We start from the raw sequence: 21,870 nt of genomic DNA on the forward strand, positions 1-21,870 counted from the left end.
AAAGCTCGTTCCCCACACTGGCTGCCCTGACTGTCCTGGACGGCGTGCCCGCCAGCCGCCACCAGCCATGGCAGGGCCCCGGGGCCTCCTCCTGCTCTGCCTCCTGGCCTTCTGCCTAGCAGGCTCCAGCTTCACCAGGGGGCAGAAGGTGAGTAGGAGCCAGTGTGGGGGACATGGTATCCAGGCCCGCTGGCCAGTGGTGGGAGCAGGGAGGGAAGTGTGCACAGATCGGGCACAGGTCTGGGGGGACACATGGGGCAGCCAATACTTGTCTGACTCCGAGCAAGACCAGAGGGCTGGGCTGTTGTGCCCAGCTCCACAGGCTGAGAGGTCTGTGTCTAGCTGCCTTGGGTGGCAGGGGTGTGTTGGCCTGCCCTCCTGTAACTGCATCCAGCCTTCCAACCATGTGGTGTGGGCAGCCATCCCAGGGCTCCCCAGCCTGAAGTTGGGGGGTACAGAGCCAGGCCCATCCTCCTGCCCTCCCTGTCCAGACTGGGGCCTGGTCTCTCTGTGACCCTGGGGATCTGGCCTGGGGACTGGAGATAAAATCACCCCCAACCCTGGAGGGTTGTGGAACACACATGTATGTGTGCCTGTATTTGGCCCCAGGGGTAGAATGAGGTCTACTCAACCCTACTCCCTCTGGGTAAGCAGCAGCCAACAGGAATACTCTCAAACCTAAGAGCTGCCCTTTATCAGGTGCACAGCCCTGGGTGCACCTGGCCATTATCCTCTGGAATCTTCATGACCCCTGGACAGTGGGTCCTGTTCTCTGCCTGAGGGAGCTTAAGTTCAAGGATGATGGAGACCGGTCTGTCCAACTCTGGAGCCATACTCCCAATCACTGCCTGTGAGTCCCCAGAGAAGGGGTCCCAGTGTGTGGCTGTCAGGTCCCACATGTGTCAGCTGCCTCCCGGCTGCCGGGCTGCAGGTCTGCTTGAGCCCCGGAGCAGGGACATTGTCCCCACTGGAGCTTCCGGAAGAGCCTCCCACCCTGAATGTGGAGATAGAGTTGCCTGGCTGGGGCCTGCCTACAGTTGAGGGTTCCCTCCACCATGAGGCCAAGTACATTTGATTCTTGGGACAGCTGCTGCTGTCCCCATTATTATTAGTGGGCAGGCTGGGTTCCAGAGAGGAAGGACTTGTCCAGGATTCCACTGCCAGGCAGGGCCAGATCGGAGCTGGGGATGGGCAGGTTGGAGGCTGCAGGGGTGACCGATGGTTGGAAGAGCCCAGGATTCTAGGCTGCACTGAGCCCTGCAGGTGGGTTCCCGTTCCCTCCCTCCTCCATTTTTCCCACAAGTGAAATACAAGGGCATTTCATAGGCCTTGCCACCTCCCCATGTTCTGGGGACAGGGGTCGATGAGGGGCCTCACGCTGGGAATTTTTCCCTGTCAAAGACCTATGCTCTGACCACCTCTGAGTCGGTATCCTGGGGCTGGGGCTTAGCCAGCCTGGGCCAGGTCTGATGGTCCCCGGGGCTCCTATGAACAGGGAGGTGGCAATACCAGCCTTCTCTTGCATCCTCAGTCACCCGACCCTCCTGGCAATCCCTATAGTGTGAGGCCCTCTCTAAATATTAGGAAACTGAGGCTCCAGGGGGTAAGGATGACCTGTGGGTCACACAGCCAGTGAGAGGCAGAAGCAGGACTCAAACACAGGCAGGTTCAGGCAGTAGAGGCAAAGAAGGCTTCCTGGAAGAGGGGGAGTGTTAGCTCTTGTCCATTCAAAACGCCTTTTCCTTAGTGTCTCCTCTGTGCTGGTGCTGGCGGAGCCTGTAGTCTCAAGCTGGGGGTTGGAGGGAGAAGAGCCCTGATCTAGGGCAGAGAAAGCGGTTGGGGGTTTGGAGGGGGCTGCCCCTCTGAGGCAGTTTGGGTTCTGGGCCCCAGGCCCCATCTTGGGGGAATTTCTCCCACTGGCAACAGGCTTTACACCTCATGTCTCCTCAACTTCCCCAGCAACATCTGTCTCTGTGGGAAGCAGATGTTGCAAAATCAGTTCTGGATCGGAGCAGGGAGGGGGCAGCACCCAGGGCCTGGCTCAGGCAGTTCTGAGGTGCCCGGGAAAGAAGAGAATCTGATTCAGCACTGGGCTGTGACCCAGAGGGACCAGCGGTGACGCTGTGCACTGGGGAGGCTGGTGCCCCTTCCAGGCTGTAGGGCAGAGGGGCCCGGTGCCCACATCTGGTACACTCCCCACGGGAAGTATGATTCAGCCACTGACTTATCCACCCTTCACCATTTCACACACATTTCCCAATGCAACAGCCTGAGAGTGAGTGTGTCCCCCTTGGGACACCTTCCTCCTGTGCTCACCTCCACACTCCACACCCTACCGTCCTGCCAAGAGCCAAGAAAGCGTGCTGTCTCCCTCCCCTAAACCCTTCCATTCCTCTGAGAGCCAGTCCCTGGGCCAGTGGTGGCCACAATGGCAACTGGGCCCGGCTGGCCAGGTGGCCCTCAGGGGTGCCTTTGCCCTGAGCCAGCAGCTGCCCAGGCTTGGAGTTACCCAACTTCCTAGACATTCCCTGGCTCAGCAAAGGCTGAGCCCCAGGGTGGGGAATGAGACCACAACACTCAGCCCCACGGCTGGGCCTAAGGCCACTCTCAGCAACTTCCTTCTTTGCAGACCGCAGAGGCATGAGCGGAAAGGGCCAAATCACAGCAGCAGAAAGCGGCCCTCGGATCCTCTCAGAAGTGTCATGCTGCTGTTTCTTCTCTCCTCTTGCCTTGAGAGGCCTCACACGTGTAACCTTCTAGGACAGAGATGTTCTGGGCTCACTCCCTTTGCACCGCAGCATGTTCAGCATTTTTTAGATTAGAATATTTTAGATTCTTTAGTCTGGGCCCTGGAACCCCAAATCCTCTCTTCCATCAACACACACTCTCCTATGGCCCTTTCTCCCATTTACAATGTAGACTTAAACTTCCATCCCTCCAGGGTATAGCACTGTTCTTGGGACTTTGTTGCCATGACGGTGGCCCCAGGGATAGTGGACTGGCAGGGGCTGTGGCAGGCCAGTGAGTGGGACCACAGGGCTGGGCTTTCTCAGCATCCGGCACCCTCAGGGGATGGTCTCTTCTCTTCCCCCCACCCCCTCCCCCACCTTGGCCAGAGGTCCATTTAAAACAAACCAGTTGGCCTGGCCACTGGCCTCTCTCCTTGGCCGCTCTCTGCCTTGTCACACTTTGTCACCTGCTCCTTTCCACTTCCTGGCTTTTGCCTCTCCTGTCCCCTCTACCAGGGGCACTACCCTGGCCAACTCTTATCCATCTTTCAGCCCCAACTCAATTGAGTCACCACCCCTGGGAAGCCGCCTGGGTCCTCACAGCTCCCTCACGCCAGCATTGCCCACCCGATGATAAGTTGTGGACCTCTGGGTCCGCGTTCTTGTGTGGGGCCAGGGGCCAGGCGCCAGGCCTGGGGTCAGGACTTAGGGAACCCATGCAGACTCCCTGTGCACGTCTGCTCACACAGGCCTACCTCTTGGGTCTGGGGCTGGCTGTTGGGTCTCTGCCCCTGGGGCAGCTGAGCAGGCCCTTGGGCTTGCTGAGAGGGTCATTTAGCAGCACAGTGGAGACATGCTCAGGGCAAAGTGATGACCAAAGGGGTTCTGCCTGGGCCTGGGAATTGAATCGCTGTGCTCTCCCAAGCAGTGTCTGCTGTGGCATTTAGTGTTTACTCTTAAGTGAGAGGTGATAATGGACACTAGGTTGAGAATTCAGGTTCTGGTCCCTGACAGACCCAGTCTCTGGGTGGTTTGGGGCCCAGGGTTCAGTTTTGTCATCTGAATGAACTAAGGTCTAACAAAATGGCTGGGTTCTCATCACGTCAGGAGGTGTAGACTCTGAGGCTTCTGGGCATATGTTTGTGGCCGTGGGCAGAAGTCCGTGGCTGTGGTATAGGAACATACCGTGGCAGGGAGGACCTGTGACAGGCAGGTTTCCCCATCTCTCACAGCTTCCCCTGTCCTCACTGGAACAGGTGGGAAACCAAGGCCTGGAGAGAAGTGCTAGGCCTTGCCTCAGTCAGAGCAGAACCAGGACTGGGTACAGGGTCCAGGCTGCCTCGCCCCAAATTCCACTTGTTGCCCAGGTGCGGTCCAGACGCTGCGATGTGAAGACCAAGTTTGTCATGCGCATACCCTGCACCATGTGCCCTGCCATTAAGAGGCGGATGTGCCCCCCAGGCTGGCTTCGGGAGTTACCAGAGAAGATCTCGCAGGACTGCCGGTGTGGATCCCCACCTCCATCCTTGTCCACTTCCAGGAGCATCCTGTAGGGTGGGGGAGGGCTGGGGGGACGAGGGAGAGCCTGGCAGGCTTGGGTGGTGAGGGCAGGGACTCACTTATTCACATGTCTGTTGCCCTTCCAGTGGGGCAGAGATAGGGAGTAGGGAGGAGGTGGGGCACCTGGTATTTATTGAGCACCTACTACTTGCCAGCCCTGTGCTCAGCTCCGGACCAGGCAGACAGAGAGGAGGCAGAGCCAGAGCACTGGAACCCAGTGTGGGGAGGCCAGGCTGGGGGCTGCAGAGTGGGAGTCCCTCCTGTCACCCTGCCCACCTTTGTGCCCAGCTACGAGGTGCAGCTGGGGGACTCCTTGATGTCTATGAGCGGCTGCAGCATGGAGTGCTGGAAGGACGTGGTGGAGAAGGCCTGCTGCCCCGGCTACTGGGGATCCCAGTGTTATGGTATTGGTGGGGGCCCAGCCCTGCTCCTCATACTCCAGCCCTGGGTGCCCCCATCTGTAGCTTCTGCCTGCATCACCTTCCACTCGTTCAGTAAATGGACACTGAGTGAGCACCAGCATAGCTTGGCTGCCTGGGGGAGGGGCCGGGGCTGCCCGGAGCTGCTGGGGTCAGGGGTGAATTGTGAGTTCCTAGGGGCACAGCTGAGTTCCGGGGGGGGTGGTTCACAGAGTGTCCTGGAGGTGCTGAGACTCCGTGTAATGGCCGTGGGACCTGCCTGGATGGCATAGACGGGAACGGGACCTGTGTGTGCCAGGTAAGGGCCTGGTAGGGCTGGGGTGGGGGCAGTGGAGGGCTGCACTGACTTGTTGCAAATCTCTGCCAGGAAAACTTCAGTGGCTCCTCCTGCCAGGAGTGCCAAGACCCCAGCCGATTTGGGCCCAACTGCCAGTCAGGTGAGTGCTGGCGGGGCAGGGGCAGGGCCACTGCCCACCTGGGGAACTGTGGAGACCTAGTCCATGTACCCGCCCCCCAGCAGGCTCCCTCCCAGTCCCTCAGCCTGACACTTCACCTCCAAGGACATGAGCTTTGCCAGCTCATACCTCCAGCCCTGTACTGTTCCCAGAGGCCTTCACCAGGAAGCCACACCCTGGGCCCCTAGGCTAGGCCAGGAGCCTCCCTTGGGCTCCCATCTCCCCTGTGGTCCTACATTACAGCCCTGTATTCTTGGGCTTGTGCCAGCTGAAACTGAGTTCTAGAAATGAAGAGGGTAGGGACTCAATGTCCCCGTGTGTCCCTGTGTGTCCCTCCCAGTGTGCAGCTGCGTGCATGGCGTGTGCAGCCATGGGCCACTTGGAGATGGAAGCTGCCTGTGTTTTGCTGGATACACCGGAGCCCGCTGTGACCAAGGTGGGCAGGGATGCTGGGATAGGATGGAATGGCAGCCTCCTGCTCACTGAGCAAGTGCTGAGCCCTTGCTCAGTGACCAGAGCAAGAGAGGCCAGTAGGTGAGGGATGGGGCCTGAGCCTCAGCAGGACTTCTGCCCAAAGCCTAATTTCTTTCAAAGTAGGAATAAGAAAGAGACACAGTGGTCTGGGGGAGGGAACGCCATCTGAGACCTATACTGCCCAGAGGCCAAGAGAGGGTAAGGCCCTGGCCAGAGTTACACAGCAAACTGGGCAGAACATCTTCGTTCCTATCTTCCTTCCTCCCCAATCTGGAGCTCTGAGTCACCACAATACTCCCCCCTCTTCACTCAGAGCTGCCAGTCTGCCAGGCCCTGAATTGTCCCCAGAACTCCCAGTGCTCTGCAGAGGCCCCTGCCTGCAGCTGCCTCCCGGGCCACACCCAGCAGGGCAGAGAATGTAGAGGTAAGTCAGCGACCTAGATGCTAGAGGCCCAAGTTCAGAATGACCAGGGGCTGGGAAGACATCCTTTAAACAAAAAAAAATTTTAAGCTTATTTATTTATTTGGAAAGAAAGAGAGAGAGAGCAAGTGCACACAAGCCGGGGAGGGGCAGAGAGAGAGGGGGAGAGAGAGAATCCCAAGCAGGTTCTGCACAGGCAGCACAGAGCTGGACTGAGGGCTCAATCTCACAGCTGTGAGATCATGACCTGAGCCAAAATCAAGAGTTGGACACTTAACCGACTGAGCCACCCAGGTGCCCCCTTTTAAACCAGCAAGTACAATCTGGCCATTTACAGCAAGTACAGCCTGCCACCGAGAGAGGCCCTGTCTCCAAGTTCTAGATCAACTTGCTCACCTCATCTTTGGGCCATTCCTGCAGACGTGATGAGGCTCCTGGGTGCTCAGCTCACTTGGGCTCTCTCTCTCTCTGCCCTGGCAGCCCCTAATCCCTGCCAGCCATCGCCCTGTTCCCCACTGGCCCAGTGCTCAGTGAGCCCCACGGGGCAGGCACAGTGTCGCTGCCCCAAGGACTACCACGGTGACGGGACTGTGTGTCTGCCCCATGATCCGTGCACCATCAACCATGGTGGCTGCCCCATCAACTCCACCGTGTGTCTGTACCTGAGATCAGGCAAGGTGAGCCGGGCCCTGGCTCGGGCCTGTCCCGTGGTCCACCCACCCCTATTGGCTACTGGACCCTAGGCCTCTTGGCCCTCACGGGCCTCTTGGGAGCCTCAGTTGCCCCCTTTGTAAAATGGGAAGAAGATGACAGCCCTCTTCTCAGCTGGTGGGTGCACGGGCCGAGCATAGCTTTGTGGGTGCAGCAGATGCCAGTGGTTCTCACAGATGTGATGTCACCCTCCTTCCCCTGCCTGGTGGCCCAGGCCTCCTGCCAGTGTAAGCCAGGCTTGGTCAGCATCAATCACAATGCCTCTGCGGGCTGCTTTGCCTACTGTTTCCCTCATTCCTGCGACCGGTCAGCCACCTGTCAGGTGACCTCCGATGGGAAGACCAGGTAGGCATGAGGGCTTCGGGGTGGGCACCGGGGGCAGAGCAGAGAGGGTGGGCTGGGCAGGGGCAAGTGTGCACACATGCGCACCCTCAGTTCAAAGGCCCTGAGGGGACAGTTGCATGAGGGCCAGGAGGTAGGGACTGGCCATACCCCTGCCCTGACCCATTCTACCCATGTCCCTAGCTGTGTGTGCAAGGAGGGCGAGGTAGGGGATGGGCGTGCCTGCTATGGACACCTGCTCCATGAGATACAGAAGGCCAGCCAACTGGGTGTGGTATTCCTGCGGCTGAGAGTCACCCTGGCCATGTTGGGTGTGTGACCCCTACCGCCTGCCTGTGACCTTGTCCCTCATACTCACATTCTTAGGAGGGAGGGAGGGGCGGACTCTGCAAGGATGCCCTGTCTCTCTGCCCAAGAGCTATGGAAGTAGAGTGGGCCGGGGTGGGGTGTGTGATTGGAGGTGGGAGCTAGTCCCCCAAATCCTGATGCCTCTCATCTACCCTAGACCTAGGCCCAGTGCCCCCCACCCAACTCTCCAAAACATAGGACTGATGCCTGAGGTTTTCCCAGATCTAATACATCCTCTCCCGGCTCCCAGACCAGGGCTGCCGCGAGATCCTCACCACATCGGGCCCATTTACCGTGCTGGTACCGTCCCTCTCGTCTGTCTTCTCCAGGACCATGAACGTGAGCCCTTCCCCTTGAGGAGCTGGTTGCCAGCCCTTGCCTCCTCCCTGGACCTGCCCCAGGCTTGAGGGCCCCAAGAGAGGCCACACTCTGGGGATCTGAGGCCTGGGACGCCCCTTGTCCTCTCCATTGCTTGGGCAGCGTGGCATGACAACCGCCACGGGCCCATTCGGCACCCTCGTCCCCCTTTGCCTACAGGCGTCCGTTGCCCGGCAGCTCTGCAAACAGCACATCATAGCGGGACAGCACATCCTGGAGGAATTGGGGACCCAGCAGACACGCAGGTGGTGGACACTGGATGGGCAGGAGCTCACCGTCACTTTCAACCACTTCATGGTAAGGAGGGCAACCCCAGCCTGGGGACCAGAGGTGTCACAGTTGGGGGACGCTGCCTGAACAATGGTGTGGAGGTGGAACGGAGCCTTGGGACAGGAGGCTGGCCTGTGCCGTATGAGCCAGAGGTCTCACGTCTCAGCAGAAGTACACATACAAGTACAAAGAGCACCCCCAGCAAACATTCACCATCCAAAAGGCCAACTACCCGGCAGCCAATGGTGTCTTCCACTTGGTCACTGCTCTGCAGTGGCAGCCTCCACCAGAGCTCCCTGAGGACCCCAAGGTAAGCCAGTGCCCTCCCCTTTCTCCATCTCGTGCCACTGGGTGACCTCTGACTCCCACAGAGTTCAGAGAGTGGGCAGGGGCAGTTCTGGGCAGGAGTGGAACAGAACTCCTTCCCCTCTGAGGCTGACGCAGCCTCACCCTTTTCTCTGGGGCTCTCATGCTTGTCCCTTGCTACAGAGAACCATCGGCCAGATCCTTGCCTCTACTGAGGCCTTCAGCCGGTTTGAAACCATCCTGGAGGTGAGTTTGGGGGAATGGTCCTAGCCCATCTGATCTTTTGGCTCGGGACCCCTCATTACCCCAGAGAGATCTGGGGATCTGGAGTAGTATGGGTCTTTGCCCATGCCCCCACCCTGTAACCTGCCCATCACCATCCTGAGGTCCTGTGTTAGCATGGACCCAATGCCATTGTCTCCCACTTACTCCTCATGGGCGTTCCCTGCAGGCTGAGGGTTGTGGGGCCCAGGCAGGCCTCAGAGGTAGAGGCCGAGCCTCGCTGAGCCTCCTTCTCGCTGTCACAGAACTGTGGGCTACCCTCCATCCTGGATGGGCCTGGGCCATTCACAGTGTTTGTCCCAAGCAACGAGGCTGTGGACATGTTGCGTGATGGCCGTCTGATCTACCTCTTCACAGCAGTAAGCTTGGTGGGGAGAAGGGGCTGGGGAGACAGGGTACCTGGGCCTCTACCCTCCCCTACCAAGCCCTCTCTCCCTTGCCAGGGTCTGTCCAAACTACAGGAGCTGGTGAAGTACCACATCTACAGCCATGGGCAGGTGAGAGGCTCTTCTCTGGAAGGGTGACCAGCTTGTACCTGCTGCTGGGCTTTTGGATGCTTGTCTGTAGGTCTTGGCCTCCCTGGGAGTCCCTTTTCCTCTCCCCATCTGTTTGGACTCTATAAGCACAGAAGAGAGTCTGGGGACCAAGGTGGTGGCTGTGAGTCACCTGGGCAGGACTGTTTGGGGCTTTACAGTGTGGCTAATGCCCAGCCTAAGGCCACACTCTCCTCCGCCTCAGCTGACCATTGAGAAGCTCATCTCCAAGGGTCGGGTCCTCACCATGGCAAACCAGGTCCTGGCTGTGAATATCTCTGAGGAGGTGAGCTCCACAAACAAAATCTGGAACAAATGGACTGATGGAGGAGCTGGTGATGACTGGCTGGTTATGTGGTCTCTTTTGGACCTGCCTTTATGCTCTGAGCCCCATGGAGTGCAGGCCCTGGTGGGACTATGTGGGAGGCAGGCACAGATCAAATCCCTCTCCTGGGGCCCAACAGACCGGGGGGGCTCCAAAGACGTGGAGGGTGGGCACAAGGGGGGGGGGCGGTATTCCGTGTGACTTGGGACACAGAGGCTGGAAACCACATGAGCAGGCACTACAGGGCTCAGGACACAGAGGCTGGAGCAGCTTTGCCAGAGCAGGAGGCTCTGGAGAGCCAGGGAGAGGGGAGAGGAGAGGGCCGGCAGGCTGGGCTGTGGGGATGAAGGAGGCATGGGCCCAGGGGTCTGCCAGGCCAGACAGGCTGCACACTGGGCTCCACCACAGGGGCGCATCCTGCTGGGACCCGAGGGGGTGCCACTACGGAGAGTGGACGTGCTGGCTGCCAATGGCGTGATCCACATGCTGGAGGGTGTCCTGCTGCCCCCGACCATCCTGCCCATCCTGCCTAAGCACTGCAACGAGGAGCAGTACAAGATCGTGGCGGTGAGCACGTGCCGCACGGTCCCAGCCTTCCTGGGGTCCCTGTTCTCCTCCAGTGGCTTTAGGGCTGGGGCCTGGGCACACACCCCACAGAGGTGCCTGCCTCCCCCACCGCCAGGTCTCAGCAGTGCTGTTGATGGTTCCTTCAAGATCACTCCTGCATCTTCTGGCCCTTTGTCCCAGCCCTCTGCCACAGTTCTCACACTCCCACGCTAAGCTCTTCCTTCTGCCCTGGCCCTCCGGCAGTTGACTCTCTCATACCTCGGGGCTTGGCTCCGTGACGCTTACTTAGGGTCTTCTGTATAAATAAACCATGATTAACAACTCTGCCCGCCACCCCCCTCCTCCTGTCGGCCCTTCCCTGCACAGGGCTCCTGTGTGGACTGCCAAGCCCTGAACACCAGCATGTGCCCCCCCAACAGCATGAAGCTGGTGAGTGTCCCTTGGCTGGGCCCTTAGGGCTGCCCAGTGAGACTTCCGTCATGGGTCAGGGTGGGGAGAAGGCCCTGTGAGGCTGGACCTGGAGGCTCAGTCCCTCTCGGCCCCACTGAGGGTGGGAATTCTGGACCCAGAGTGCTGAGTGGTCCCTGGATCAGAGCTGCCTGGCAAAAGGGGCCGGCTCAGGCCCCATACCTGCTGATCAGCTTTGCACGGCCCACCCCAGGACATCTTCCCCAAGGAGTGTGTCTACACCCATGACCCTACTGGGCTCAACGTCCTGAAGAAAGGCTGCGCTCACTACTGCAACCAGACTATCCTGGTGAGCCTGGGTGTGGGGTGCTCACTGCTGGTGAGCTGGAGCCTCCCCTCCGGGGCAGAGCAGGCTGCCTTCCTCAGAGAGCTGTGTTGCATCCCAGAGGGGCTTCATGCACCCCCTTGTTCTAGAGATGGGACCAGAGAGCAGCAGTGGCCCCAGATGGACCCTCAGTCACGCTTTTGTCTCTTACAGAAACCTGGCTGCTGCAAAGGGTTTTTTGGGCCTGACTGTATACAGTGTCCTGGAGGCTTCTCCAACCCCTGCTATGGCAAAGGCACCGTGAGTCCCCCCACTGCCCTGGGGTGAGGGGTGGGAGTTGGCCAGTGACACCCTGTGTGTCTGAGTCAAGCCTGCCGCTCTGTGGTCTCAGGTTTCCAACATTTAGGCAGAGGGAGTTGGACCATATTGTTTTTAGTATTTTAATTAGAAATAATTAAGTAGATGGACTTGGGCACCTGTTTTCATGAAACCTATTTGTCAGTGCTTTTCTTGTGTGTTCTGTTTTGCCACTTGGTAGCATCGAGGGCAGGGAAGACACCCTAGGGGTTGTGTGTTTCTAGGTTGCGCAGAGGTCCCCCCTGAAGCCTCCAGGGCCGGGTGTCTTTTAGGGCCCCAGTTCTTTGGCAGCATCGGTGGCTTGGTCTCTTCCAGGGTGAGGTCTTCCGCGGGGAGCAGAAGCTCAGAGCCACCCCATGGAGGAAGAGGGTGTGGGGGAGGGCAAGGACAGCCCCCACCCCATGACTGGTCCCTCTTCCTGTCCACCCCCAGTGCAGCGACGGGGTCCGGGGCAACGGGGCCTGCCTCTGCTTCCCAGACTACAAAGGCATCGCCTGCCACATCTGCTCTAACCCAAACAAGCATGGAGACCAGTGCCAGGAAGGTGGGTGGTCCTGGCCCAGGCTGCCTGCCAGGGAAAAAAGGCTCTGCTTGGAAAGAGGGTTGGGGACTCTCAAGAAGGGGAATAGAGCCCCAGGAGGAAGAGTGAAGGCCAGAGGGAGGAGGGGAGGATTTGGGGACAAAAATAGATGTCTCCTTCACCCACGCCAGGATGACAGCTGTGGTTCAATCTAAAGCATGTGAGATTTAAGTCAGACACACAAAAGAACTTTCTGATGGTGCTGTTGGGGGCAGGGAAGCTAGAATGGGGTGACTGAAAGCAATGAATGGCCCTGCTTGCATTTCTTCTGCCTGTCCACTGAGTCTGGGATGGCCTCTGATATTGTGACCCTGAAGTCAAATCTATGCCAGCTGCCCCATTCCCTGTCCCCAGTGCTCCCGTGGCTTCATCCTGGCTCCCGGCCAGCTCTGCCCCTGTCTTAGCTTTCCTGATCCCATCTCCTCCCTGCAGACTGTGGCTGCGTCCACGGTCTCTGTGACAACCGTCCAGGCAGTGGGGGTGTGTGCCAGCGTGGCACGTGTGCCCCAGGCTTCAGCGGCCACTTCTGCAATGAGTCCTCTGTGAACTGTGGGCCCACAGAACGGGCCCAGAGCTGCCACCTGCACGCCCGCTGTGTTAGCCAGGGAGGCGTTACCAGGTGAGGACTCACGTTTCCCCTCTGCCTTGTCCATTACCATGCATGTCAGTTCATTCGGCCTCTGAGCTCTTCCAGAGGCTCACTGGAGGCCTCTTGTTCGCTGGCTGCAGGTGTGTCTGTCTCGATGGCTTCGAGGGTGATGGCTTCTCCTGTACACCCAGCAACCCCTGCTCCCACCCAGACCGTGGTGGCTGCTCAGAAAATGTCAGTCTCACTGTCTCTCTCCTGAAGCCCTGACCCAGGGGTGGGAGGGTCAGCCCACCATCCTGCAGAGCTGAGTCATTTCATCGTGGCTCTCACAGGCTGAGTGTGTCCCTGGGGCCCTGGGCAACCACCACTGCACATGCCACAAAGGCTGGAGCGGGGACGGCCGTGTCTGTGTGGCCATCGACGAGTGTGAGCTGGATGTGAGAGGTGGTTGTCACGCCGACGCCCTCTGCAGCTACGTGGGACCTGGGCAGGTGAGGCACAGCAAGCCTAGAGGCAGCAGAGTGGGGCAAGGGGTCTTCATTCTGGGGGTCTCTCACCCCACCCCATCTGGCTCCATGGGCATCCACTCCCAAGAACTCCAGCTGAGGGTCTCAAATCTCAGACACGAGTGAGAATGCAGGTCTGGAATGTTGAGTTGTGTAGTCTAGAAGCAGCAGACGTGTCCTGGAGACAACATGAAGGCCATGACAGTTTTAAAGGAAGGCGCATTCTAGCACCAGTCCAAGGCTGCCTATTCCCCAAATCAGAAGGCCGCGGCTCCCATCCCTCGGGGATGAGGACTCTCGTAACTGAGTCCACGAGTCCTCTGCTCTTTCTGGCCTCAGGGCCACTGTCTTCTGACCATGAGTTCACTCATTCACTCACTGGTTTCCCACATGGCACCAGGAGTGTGTTACATGCTAGTCCCTATTCTAGACTTAGGAATTCAAAGCTGAGCAAAGCAGGGGGAGACTCCTGCCCAAGGAAAGTGGCATCCCCAAATGTTTAGACTCCTGGAAATCCAGCTGTGGAGCTTTGCAGCCTCAGACCCCAGCCACAGGGTCTGAGCATCTGGAGCTTTCCTTGTGAGGCACATCAGACCCGTGAACCTGAGGACTAGGTGGCACTCAAGTGTCTAGTATGCCGATCGGGAGACCAGGCCTGGCTGGCTCTGGGTCAGTGTGTGCAGGGACCTTTCTCATGATGGTTGGGGCCACCCGCCTGTGGGGTGTCCATGGCGAGCACCCAGCTGGCTATGAGGGCTGGCACTCTCCACTCCACAAGAAGCTACACAATGTTAAAGTCCTGAACCGAGGACCAGAATAAGCAGGTTGAGATTCCCCCAACTTGCAGAGGAGGGCAACTGAGATCTGGGGGGTGTCACCACTCAGCTGCAGTGGGGACAAGCCCAAGACACAGGCATTCAGTGGGAAGGATCAGAGCAGGGTGGCAGGGTCAGAGGTGGGTCTGTGCCGCCAGCCCTGGGGCCAGCCTTGCCAGCACCTGCCTGCTCACCACACGTTGCTGACCTCTCCCAGGCCTGAGGGCAGAGGGGTACCAAGTCCCCATGGATGCTTCCCTGCCGATGCCATCACTTCTGTTGGCTCATCTGGAGAGCCAGCCTCCCCTCAGGGCCTCAGAATCCTGATCTGGAGAAGCTCCATGTGTCTGAACAAGGCTCCCCAGGACATAAGGCCCATGGACAGCTGGGGAGTGGAGGAGGAGAGGGGCGTGCCCCTGGTGAGATAAGACCCTCTGCTTCTAACCTCTCCAGAGCCGGTGCACCTGCAAGCTGGGATTCGCAGGGGATGGCTATGTGTGCAGTCCTATTGACCCCTGCCGGGCAGGCAACGGTGGCTGCCATGACCTGGTGAGGGGGCGAGAGGGCTCGGAGCCTGGGGGAGGCTCTCTGGTTGTCCCTGTCTATGGCCAGGATTGGAATCCAAGCCACAAATCCAAACCATGTCACCCCTTTGTCCACAGTATAGAGCTTTCACTTGTTCTTAAGGCCCCAACCCCTGCCCTGCCTCCCGTCTCCTCCCTTGCCCCCTACCCTCTTCTATGCTCTTGTGGCCTTTTTGAGCCCATTGCTGTCTGTCCCGACTTCATTCTGCTCTAACACCACTGCACCTCTGCCCACGTATTCTGGAAGGCCTCCCAGCTAGCTCCTCCTGCTCTCAGTTCAGGCGTCTCCTCCTGGGTGCTCCCTCAACCCTGGGCTTTCCCAACTCATCTGTCATGATGAAGTGGGGTAACTCATGTCAAGTGCTCAGTGACCTTGGAGACCTAGGGCCAGGCATACCAAAGGAGCAACATGAATGCAGATTGGCTGGATGGACAGACAGATGGTGGGGCTGGGTAGCAAGACAGGCAGGCAGCAGGAAGATAGATGATAAGGGTGAACAGAGAGATGGGGTGCTGTCCAGCTTGCCATCTGAGTACTGAACGGAGGGCCCTGTCTCTTTGCCCCACCTGCAATTCAGGCCACCTGCCAAGCAGTGGGGGGAGGTCAGCGGGTCTGCACATGCCCCTCTGGCTATGGGGGTGATGGCTTCAACTGCTACGGAGACATCTTCCGGGTGAGTGGGTCCCTGTGTTTGGCAGGGCGGCGGTGGGGGGGGGGGGTCCTTTCACACACCTCAGGTGGGAAGAGGCAGTGCTCAGGGTCCTGGTGAGGAGGGGGCTTGGGTTTGTCCCTAGACTGATGACTTCAGCTTTTTCCCTTCCCTTAGGAGCTGGAGGCAAATTCCCACTTCTCTGTCTTCTACCAGTGGATCAAGGTAGGACAGGGCAGAATACTGGGGTTGGGGCTCAAATCCAGGAGGCCTCCCTGGATGCAGAGGTGCCACATAATATCTCCAAGAGCTGGAGGTGGGGGCAGGCCTGCAGGCTGGGAGCAAGCAATCTCAGGTGGCTGCCTTCATTACTCCCCCTGCCCCCCTGTCACCACGCGCACAGAGTGCTGGCATCACTCTTCCTACCGACAGCCGAGTCACAGCCCTGGTGCCCTCTGAGTCTGCCATCCGTAGGCTGAGCCCCGAGGACCAGGCCTTCTGGCTGCAGCCAAGGATGCTACCGCACCTGGTCAGGTGGGCAGCCAGGGCAGGGAGCTGGGTTGGGAAAGGGACTTCTGTGTGAGATCCCGCCCCTCCCCAGAGGTTCTCATTCTGACGACCTATGTCCCCCTGTTGGGGTGGAGCCTAGTCCCAGGGTAGGTTACACTAACCTGGTTCCGTGCCCACAGGGCCCATTTTCTCCAGGGTGCCCTCTCTGAGGAGGAGCTGGCCCGGCTGGCTGGGCAGGATGTGGCCACCCTGAGCCCCACCACACGCTGGGAGATTCACAACATCAGTGGGGTACGTGGTGAACTCTGGGCAGGAGAGGGGGTCGTGCAGAACATGGTGGGGGACTTCCCAGAAGGGGGTCCCCGGTGATGAGATTGAGGTCCCCTCGACCTCCACAGGGCCGGCAGAGGGCATACTCAGGACAGTGTCTTGGGACCAGCAGTGACTGCCCTGCCAGGGGCTGTCTGTTTGTCTTTCTCTGCATGTGCATACCTGTCCCTTTTGTGCATGGGTCCTGGTGTGGGTCTGTGTACCCATCTGGTAGGTTCTCTGGGTGTCTGGGCCAGGCTGGCTGGGGGCCACCGGTAGCTGCCTGTGTGCCCAGCAGAGTCTCTGTTGGTGCTGTACCCGCTCTTAAGTGTCTACCTGTGACTCCCTGTGGCTGAGCCCTGCTTGCTGTTTTCCAGAGGGTCTGGGTGCAGAATGCCAGTGTGGATGTGGCTGACCTCCTTGCCACCAATGGTGTCCTACATGTCCTCAGCCAGGTATGGCCAGAGGGGTGTGCACAGGGACCATCCTAAGCTGAGGGGCATTGACATACTGACCAGCCCCTATGCTCCACGTCAGGTCTTACTGCCTCCGAGAGGGGACGCACTGCACGGGCAGGGGTTGCTGCAGCAGCTAGACTCGGTGCCTGCCTTCCACCTCTTCCGGGAGCTGCTGCAGGTAAGGAACAGAGGAGAGAGGGGGAGTGCCTGGTCGGGGCGCCCTCCCCTGGGCCTGGAGGGAGGTGGTTGGCCCCGGGGTTGGGACTGAGGGGGATTATGCCCATTGGTGACCCTGGCCCCCCTGCCTCCAGCACCACAGCCTGGTGCCCCAGATCGAGGCAGCCACGGCCTACACCATCTTCGTGCCCACAAACCGTTCTCTGGAGGCCCAGGGAAACAGCAGCATCCTGGTGAGGTCACTGGGATAGGGCCACTGAAGGGGAGGGTGAAAACCTGGGGGAGCTTCCCATCCTATGACAAAGGGACAGGGCAGGTGGAACATACTGTCCTGGGCACTTGGTGGTCCCCGGAGTCCCTGAGCTTCTTCTCTGCCAGGATGCAGACACAGTGCGACATCACGTAATCCTGGGGGAAGCCCTCTCCACAGAATCCCTGCAGAAAGGGGGACACCGCAACTCTCTCCTGGGCCCTGCCCACTGGCTCGTCTTCTACAACCATAGCGGCCAGGTCTGTGGGGGTCGGGGGCTGGGAGTCTGCAAGCTCTGCTCCAGAGACCACCCGTCCTGGAGACCGCCCCCGCCCCCGTAGCCCCAAGGTGAGGGTGGTAAGTGTGGGGGGTGGACTCAGCCTCCTACTGTCCTCCTCAGCCTGAGGTGAACCACATGCCGCTGGAAGGCCCTGTGCTGGAGGCCCCTGGCCGCTCGTTGTTTGGCCTGTCGGGGGTCCTGACTGTGGGCTCAAGCCGCTGCCTGCATAGCCACGCCGAGTCCCTGCGGGTGAGAGGCCGAGGCCGGTGGGGAGGATAGCTGGGGGTTCAGAACTGGGACGTGCTGGCTGGCCTGGCTGGCAGGGCAGGGCAGTTGGTCAGGGGTGGGACAGGAAGGAAGGTGAGTTGGGGGGGCCCCCCGCCCCAGGACCACCTGAAAGCTCTGCCCTCCCTCCCCGCAGGAGAAATGCATAAACTGCACCCGGAAATTCCGCTGCACTCAGGGCTTCCAGCTGGAGGTAAGGATGGGCCCAGCACAGCTCTGAGCTTCGCCTGCTCTCTGCTCCCAAGGTGTCTGAGCCCGCAGGGCCCAGTAGGCTCACCCAAGCCTGGGGAATGGAACAGCAAGGGCTGCTTGACCTCCCTGGTAGAGGCCAGGAGGCCCAGGCCCAGGTCTGCCAGGAGGAGGCCTCACTCACTTGCAGCCCGAGGCCTGGGTCCCGCCTGCCATCTCCTCATCAGGTCTACCTGTCTTGATCCCTCCGTAATTTTCTGCTGTCCTGCTCATCTGATATCTGTCTGTCCTGATTGTCTGTCTCCCCATTCACTGTCTGCCCCTACTCAAGCGAAGGGCTGAGCCCTCCTTGCCTGCCCCTGTTTCCAGAACACTCCCAGGAAGAGCTGTGTCTACCGATCTGGCTACTCATTCTCCCGGGGCTGTTCTTACACTTGTGCCAAGAAGATCCAGGTTTGCCTTGCGGCACCCCCACCCCCAAGTCTAACCAGAAAGGGGGAAGTGGGAGTGCAGGCCCAGGGGAGAAACCTGGCCTAGATTTCAAAGGCAGAGGCTGCGCTTGGACTAGGGTTGAGGCCAGAGGGGCAAGGGCCCAGAGGGAGGGTAAGGGGGAGAGGTCTGAGGTCAGTGGGGCCAGTGTTGGTCCCCATGGCCACACCCCAGGAAGTAGGGATGGGGAGAGGGGAAAGGGGCTCAGCCCAGACACTGTCAACCAGGCCCCAGGGGCAGCTGCTGGGCCCAGCTCTGTCTCTCACTGTGAGACCCGGCACAGCTGTCGCCTGCCTGAGGCTCCGTTCCCTTGCCCCTGCCACGGGGAGGGTGGTAGAAGGCAGCCGCCATCTCACCTGGTTCCAACTTGCTTCATTTTATGGCTTTGTGGCCTGTCCCCGCCCCACCCCTCCAACATTGCCCCGCCCCCCACTTCCCTCCCCCTACATCTGGCCTGTGCCGGGCCTCTCCCTGCCCCCTCCCTGCAGGTGCCTGACTGCTGCCCTGGCTTCTTCGGCACGCTGTGTGAGCCATGCCCCGGGGGACTGGGTGGTGTGTGCTCGGGCCACGGGCAGTGCCAGGACCGGCTCCTGGGCAGCGGAGAGTGCCACTGCCACGAGGGCTTCCATGGAACAGCCTGTGAGATGTGCGAGCTGGGCCGCTATGGGCCCACCTGTGCCGGAGGTGACTGGAGAGGGTGGAGGACGGTAGGCACGGGGATGGACCAGCAGGGTCAGGACGGGAGCACTGGGTAACTCCTGTCCCCCCTTGTTCTGCTCCCAGTCTGCGACTGTGCCCATGGGCTGTGCCAGGAGGGGCTCCAAGGGGATGGAAGCTGTGTCTGTCATGCGGGCTGGCAGGGCCCCCGCTGTGACCAGAGTGAGTGGCCTCAAGGGGGAGAGGTGGGTGACTCCTGGGGAGGCGGTTCCTGGGTCCAAATGACCAGAACCATCTTCTCACCCCTCCAGAGATCAGCGGCCCTCAATGCCCAAAGAAGTGCGATCCCAATGCCAAGTGAGTGAGCTCAGCCTGGGGCAGGTGGGCAAGTGGGTAGGGGTGCTGGGGGCAGGGAAGGGCCAGGCAGGCATAGGCTGAGCTCTTGCCACCCCTCCCAGCTGCGTACAGGACTCGGCTACAGCCCCGGCCTGTGTCTGTGCTGCGGGCTACTCAGGCGACGGCGTCCACTGTTCAGGTCCAGTCACACACGGATGCTCCGGGCCCCCACCCTGAAATTTGCAGTGGCTTTCCCTGCAGAGCCCTCTCCAGTCCCTCTGAATCTAGTTTCGATCCCGGTCCCATCTCGGGGCCTGCCCTTCCCTCTGACCTCTTCCTTTCTCCCACGTCCTCTTCCCTTGTCCCCACTCTGTCCCTGTGCCAGCTCCTCACAACTCTCTGGGATCATCTGCCCCTAGAGGTGGACCCTTGTGCCCGTGACCACGGGGGCTGTTCCCCTCACGCCAACTGTACCAAGGTGGCGCCTGGGCAGCGGACGTGCACCTGCCAGGATGGCTACACAGGAGATGGGGAGCTGTGCCAGGGTGAGGCTGGGGTCCCTACCCTGGGCGTACGTGGGGCCAGGGGTCTGGCTTCAGTGTCGTGAGTCACACTAGGAGAGGCTGAGGGGCCCACGGGGGGCCCTGAGAGCATGGGGGTGAGTACCTGATGGCATAGATGAAGGGCCGCCTAGGGCCTCCTCTCATCCCCGCGTCTCTTCCCCCAGAAGTTAACAGCTGTCTCATCCACCACGGGGGCTGCCACATGCATGCTGAATGTATCCCTACAGGCCCCCAGCAGGTCAGCAAAACAGAGGTGGACACTGGGACTGTGCCATTCCCTCGAAGGGTGGGGCCCCCCCTCAGACCAGGCGGGGGGCTCCTTCTGTCAAGGGTGCTGGCCTGCTCTTGGGGCCCAGCAGCCGCACTGATTAGGGTTTGGGACAGGTCTCCTGCAGCTGCCGTGAGGGTTACAGTGGGGATGGCATCCGGACCTGTGAACTCCTGGACCCTTGCTCCCAGGTCAGGGCCCAGCCCCACCTCATTTCATAGGGGAAGGGGACTGAGGCAGGAACCAGCCTTCCTTGCCCCCATCAGGGTCCCAAGGGCCTCCGAAGGGTAAGCCGCCCTCCCACAAGCTCCAGTCTGACTGATCAGTAGCAAACCGAGCTTTGGGGGTTGGACGGGGGTCTTCGTGGCCCCTTACCCAGGGATGGGGCAGAGGAGTCCGAGAGCCACTGATGCCTCTCCCTCTCCTATCCCTGCCTCAGAGTAATGGAGGCTGCAGCCCCTATGCTGTGTGTAAAAGCACAGGGGATGGCCAGAGGACGTGTACCTGTGACGCAGCCCACACCGTGGGTGATGGCTTCACCTGCCGTGCCCGAGTTGGCCTGGTAATGATGCCCAAGTTAGACCCCTGACCCAACCTTGGCTATGCCTCCCCATGGGCCTCACCCATGATATTAAGACCCCAGGTTTGATCCTGATCCTGGCCTTAACCGTGACCCTGACCCCTGACTCTACCTGGGCCTGACCCAGCTATGATCCATGAAACTAATCCTAACCCTAGCTCAGACCCCCGGCTTTCCTTTCCTCATCTCTGCCTTGGCCAGACCTTGGGCTGCAGGTGCTGGGACAGGCACCAGGCCCTGAATGGGGGCCACCCAAAATCTGAGCTGATCCTCGCCCCCCCCAGGAGCTCCTTCGGGACAGGCATGCCTCATTCTTCAGCCTCCACCTCCTGGTGAGTGACCAACTGGCTTCCAATTCCTCAGTCTGGCCTGGGTCTCTCTGATCTGCCAGTCCCACCGGTCTCTGGGCCTTCAGGTTCTCATTTGGTCAGGGGGTTGGCTGTTCTGGTCTCTCAGAGTCCAAGTCTTTCCAGGAGGATCCATGGAAGCCCTGAGTTGGTCGAAAGTTACCCCTCCTGCACTCAAGCTGTTTCCCCCTCCCCGCAGGAATACAAGGAGCTCAAGGGCGATGGGCCTTTCACAGTCTTTGTGCCTCGCGCAGATCTAATGAGCAACCTGTCGCAGGTAATGCAGCCCTCCCCAACCCGCAGCGAGGCTGGGAAGGAAGGGGTGGGTATTCTGGGGCGTGGGCAGAGGCAGCAATCAGGGGCCTCCCTCTACCCTCCCGGACCCCCACTCCAGGATGAGCTGGCCCCCATTCGGGCCCACCGCCAGCTTGTGTTCCGCTACCACGTGGTCGGCTGCCGGCAGCTGAGGAGCCAGGAGCTGCTGGACGAGGGCTACGTCACCACGCTCTCAGGGCACACGCTGCGCATCCACGAGAGGGAGGTGGGTCCGGGCCCCGCCCCCACCCTAAACGACCCAGAGACCCTGCCCCTGACCCCTGTGCTCTGACCCCACGCAATTAAGACCTCACCTCCCTGGGCCTGGGCGGGCCTTAGTGACGGGGAGACCAGCTCCAGACCGTGCCCACTACCAAAGGCCTGTCCCCCAGGCCCGGGCCTTCCGAGCCTGGCTCCACCCCCACTCCCACCGGCCACACCTGGCTGCCTGCTGCCTTGACCGTGCCCACCTTCTGCCCCAAGACCCACCCAACGCAGGTTCCGCCCCACCTCAGGCCCCACCCACAGCATGAGTACCCCACCAATCGGCTTCATTCAGTCCTGGGCCCCACCCCCAGGGCAGCATCTATCTCAATGACTTCGCCCGTGTGGTGAGCAGTGACCACGAGGCTGTGAATGGCGTGCTGCACTTCATCGACCGAGTCCTGCTGCCGCCGGACGTGTTATACTGGAAGCCTGACGTTGCCCCTATCCTGCGGGTATGACCTGGGCACAGGCCTGGGGGCTTACCGAGCAGGTTGCTGGGGGCCTCAGATGCTCCCTCCCTGCCTGACCTCAAGGCTCACAGGTGCCTTTCCACAGAGAAACGTCACCGCCGCTGCTGAGAGCTTTGGTTACAAGATCTTCAGCGGCCTCGTGAAGGTACTGCTCCCGTGGGTAGGCCTGTCAGTGTGTGCATTTGT

The 21,870-nt window shown here is 60.1% G+C and overlaps 1 protein-coding gene across 6 annotated transcripts in view; it reads left to right on the plus strand.

Moving 5' to 3' along the window:
• Window positions 1-21,870, plus strand: part of STAB1 (stabilin 1) — a 26,772-nt gene continuing 4,902 nt past the window's right edge. For 2 of the 6 annotated variants that reach the window (XM_030306948.2, XM_030306950.2), the window contains exons 1-50: window positions 6-148; window positions 4,097-4,233; window positions 4,578-4,693; window positions 4,921-5,006; window positions 5,076-5,145; window positions 5,504-5,599; window positions 5,951-6,061; window positions 6,539-6,735; window positions 6,984-7,114; window positions 7,295-7,422; window positions 7,710-7,798; window positions 7,997-8,134; window positions 8,274-8,417; window positions 8,597-8,659; window positions 8,941-9,054; window positions 9,139-9,192; window positions 9,434-9,514; window positions 9,962-10,120; window positions 10,487-10,549; window positions 10,782-10,877; window positions 11,067-11,153; window positions 11,643-11,754; window positions 12,223-12,409; window positions 12,520-12,613; window positions 12,712-12,870; window positions 14,154-14,249; window positions 14,863-14,958; window positions 15,112-15,159; window positions 15,338-15,468; window positions 15,624-15,735; window positions 16,131-16,208; window positions 16,291-16,389; window positions 16,523-16,621; window positions 16,767-16,898; window positions 17,039-17,167; window positions 17,340-17,396; window positions 17,762-17,845; window positions 18,370-18,565; window positions 18,665-18,760; window positions 18,850-18,895; window positions 18,997-19,073; window positions 19,294-19,419; window positions 19,602-19,675; window positions 19,822-19,896; window positions 20,145-20,267; window positions 20,570-20,617; window positions 20,832-20,909; window positions 21,027-21,173; window positions 21,526-21,666; window positions 21,770-21,829. In XM_030306948.2, the coding sequence (XP_030162808.1) occupies window positions 68-148; window positions 4,097-4,233; window positions 4,578-4,693; window positions 4,921-5,006; window positions 5,076-5,145; window positions 5,504-5,599; window positions 5,951-6,061; window positions 6,539-6,735; window positions 6,984-7,114; window positions 7,295-7,422; window positions 7,710-7,798; window positions 7,997-8,134; window positions 8,274-8,417; window positions 8,597-8,659; window positions 8,941-9,054; window positions 9,139-9,192; window positions 9,434-9,514; window positions 9,962-10,120; window positions 10,487-10,549; window positions 10,782-10,877; window positions 11,067-11,153; window positions 11,643-11,754; window positions 12,223-12,409; window positions 12,520-12,613; window positions 12,712-12,870; window positions 14,154-14,249; window positions 14,863-14,958; window positions 15,112-15,159; window positions 15,338-15,468; window positions 15,624-15,735; window positions 16,131-16,208; window positions 16,291-16,389; window positions 16,523-16,621; window positions 16,767-16,898; window positions 17,039-17,167; window positions 17,340-17,396; window positions 17,762-17,845; window positions 18,370-18,565; window positions 18,665-18,760; window positions 18,850-18,895; window positions 18,997-19,073; window positions 19,294-19,419; window positions 19,602-19,675; window positions 19,822-19,896; window positions 20,145-20,267; window positions 20,570-20,617; window positions 20,832-20,909; window positions 21,027-21,173; window positions 21,526-21,666; window positions 21,770-21,829 (5,241 nt within the window). In that variant the 5' untranslated portion in view covers window positions 6-67. Of the gene's footprint in view, window positions 149-4,096; window positions 4,234-4,577; window positions 4,694-4,920; window positions 5,007-5,075; window positions 5,146-5,503; window positions 5,600-5,950; window positions 6,062-6,538; window positions 6,736-6,983; window positions 7,115-7,294; window positions 7,423-7,709; window positions 7,799-7,996; window positions 8,135-8,273; window positions 8,418-8,596; window positions 8,660-8,940; window positions 9,055-9,138; window positions 9,193-9,433; window positions 9,515-9,961; window positions 10,121-10,486; window positions 10,550-10,781; window positions 10,878-11,066; window positions 11,154-11,642; window positions 11,755-12,222; window positions 12,410-12,519; window positions 12,614-12,711; window positions 12,871-14,153; window positions 14,250-14,862; window positions 14,959-15,111; window positions 15,160-15,337; window positions 15,469-15,623; window positions 15,736-16,130; window positions 16,209-16,290; window positions 16,390-16,522; window positions 16,622-16,766; window positions 16,899-17,038; window positions 17,168-17,339; window positions 17,397-17,761; window positions 17,846-18,369; window positions 18,566-18,664; window positions 18,761-18,849; window positions 18,896-18,996; window positions 19,074-19,293; window positions 19,420-19,601; window positions 19,676-19,821; window positions 19,897-20,144; window positions 20,268-20,569; window positions 20,618-20,831; window positions 20,910-21,026; window positions 21,174-21,525; window positions 21,667-21,769; window positions 21,830-21,870 lie in introns of those variants that run through there. The other 4 variants (XM_030306952.2, XM_030306949.2, XM_030306951.2 and 1 more) reach the window with 4 other exon arrangements.

Source organism: Lynx canadensis, chromosome A2 (assembly GCF_007474595.2).
Source record: "Lynx canadensis isolate LIC74 chromosome A2, mLynCan4.pri.v2, whole genome shotgun sequence".
Taxonomy (NCBI): domain Eukaryota; kingdom Metazoa; phylum Chordata; class Mammalia; order Carnivora; family Felidae; genus Lynx; species Lynx canadensis.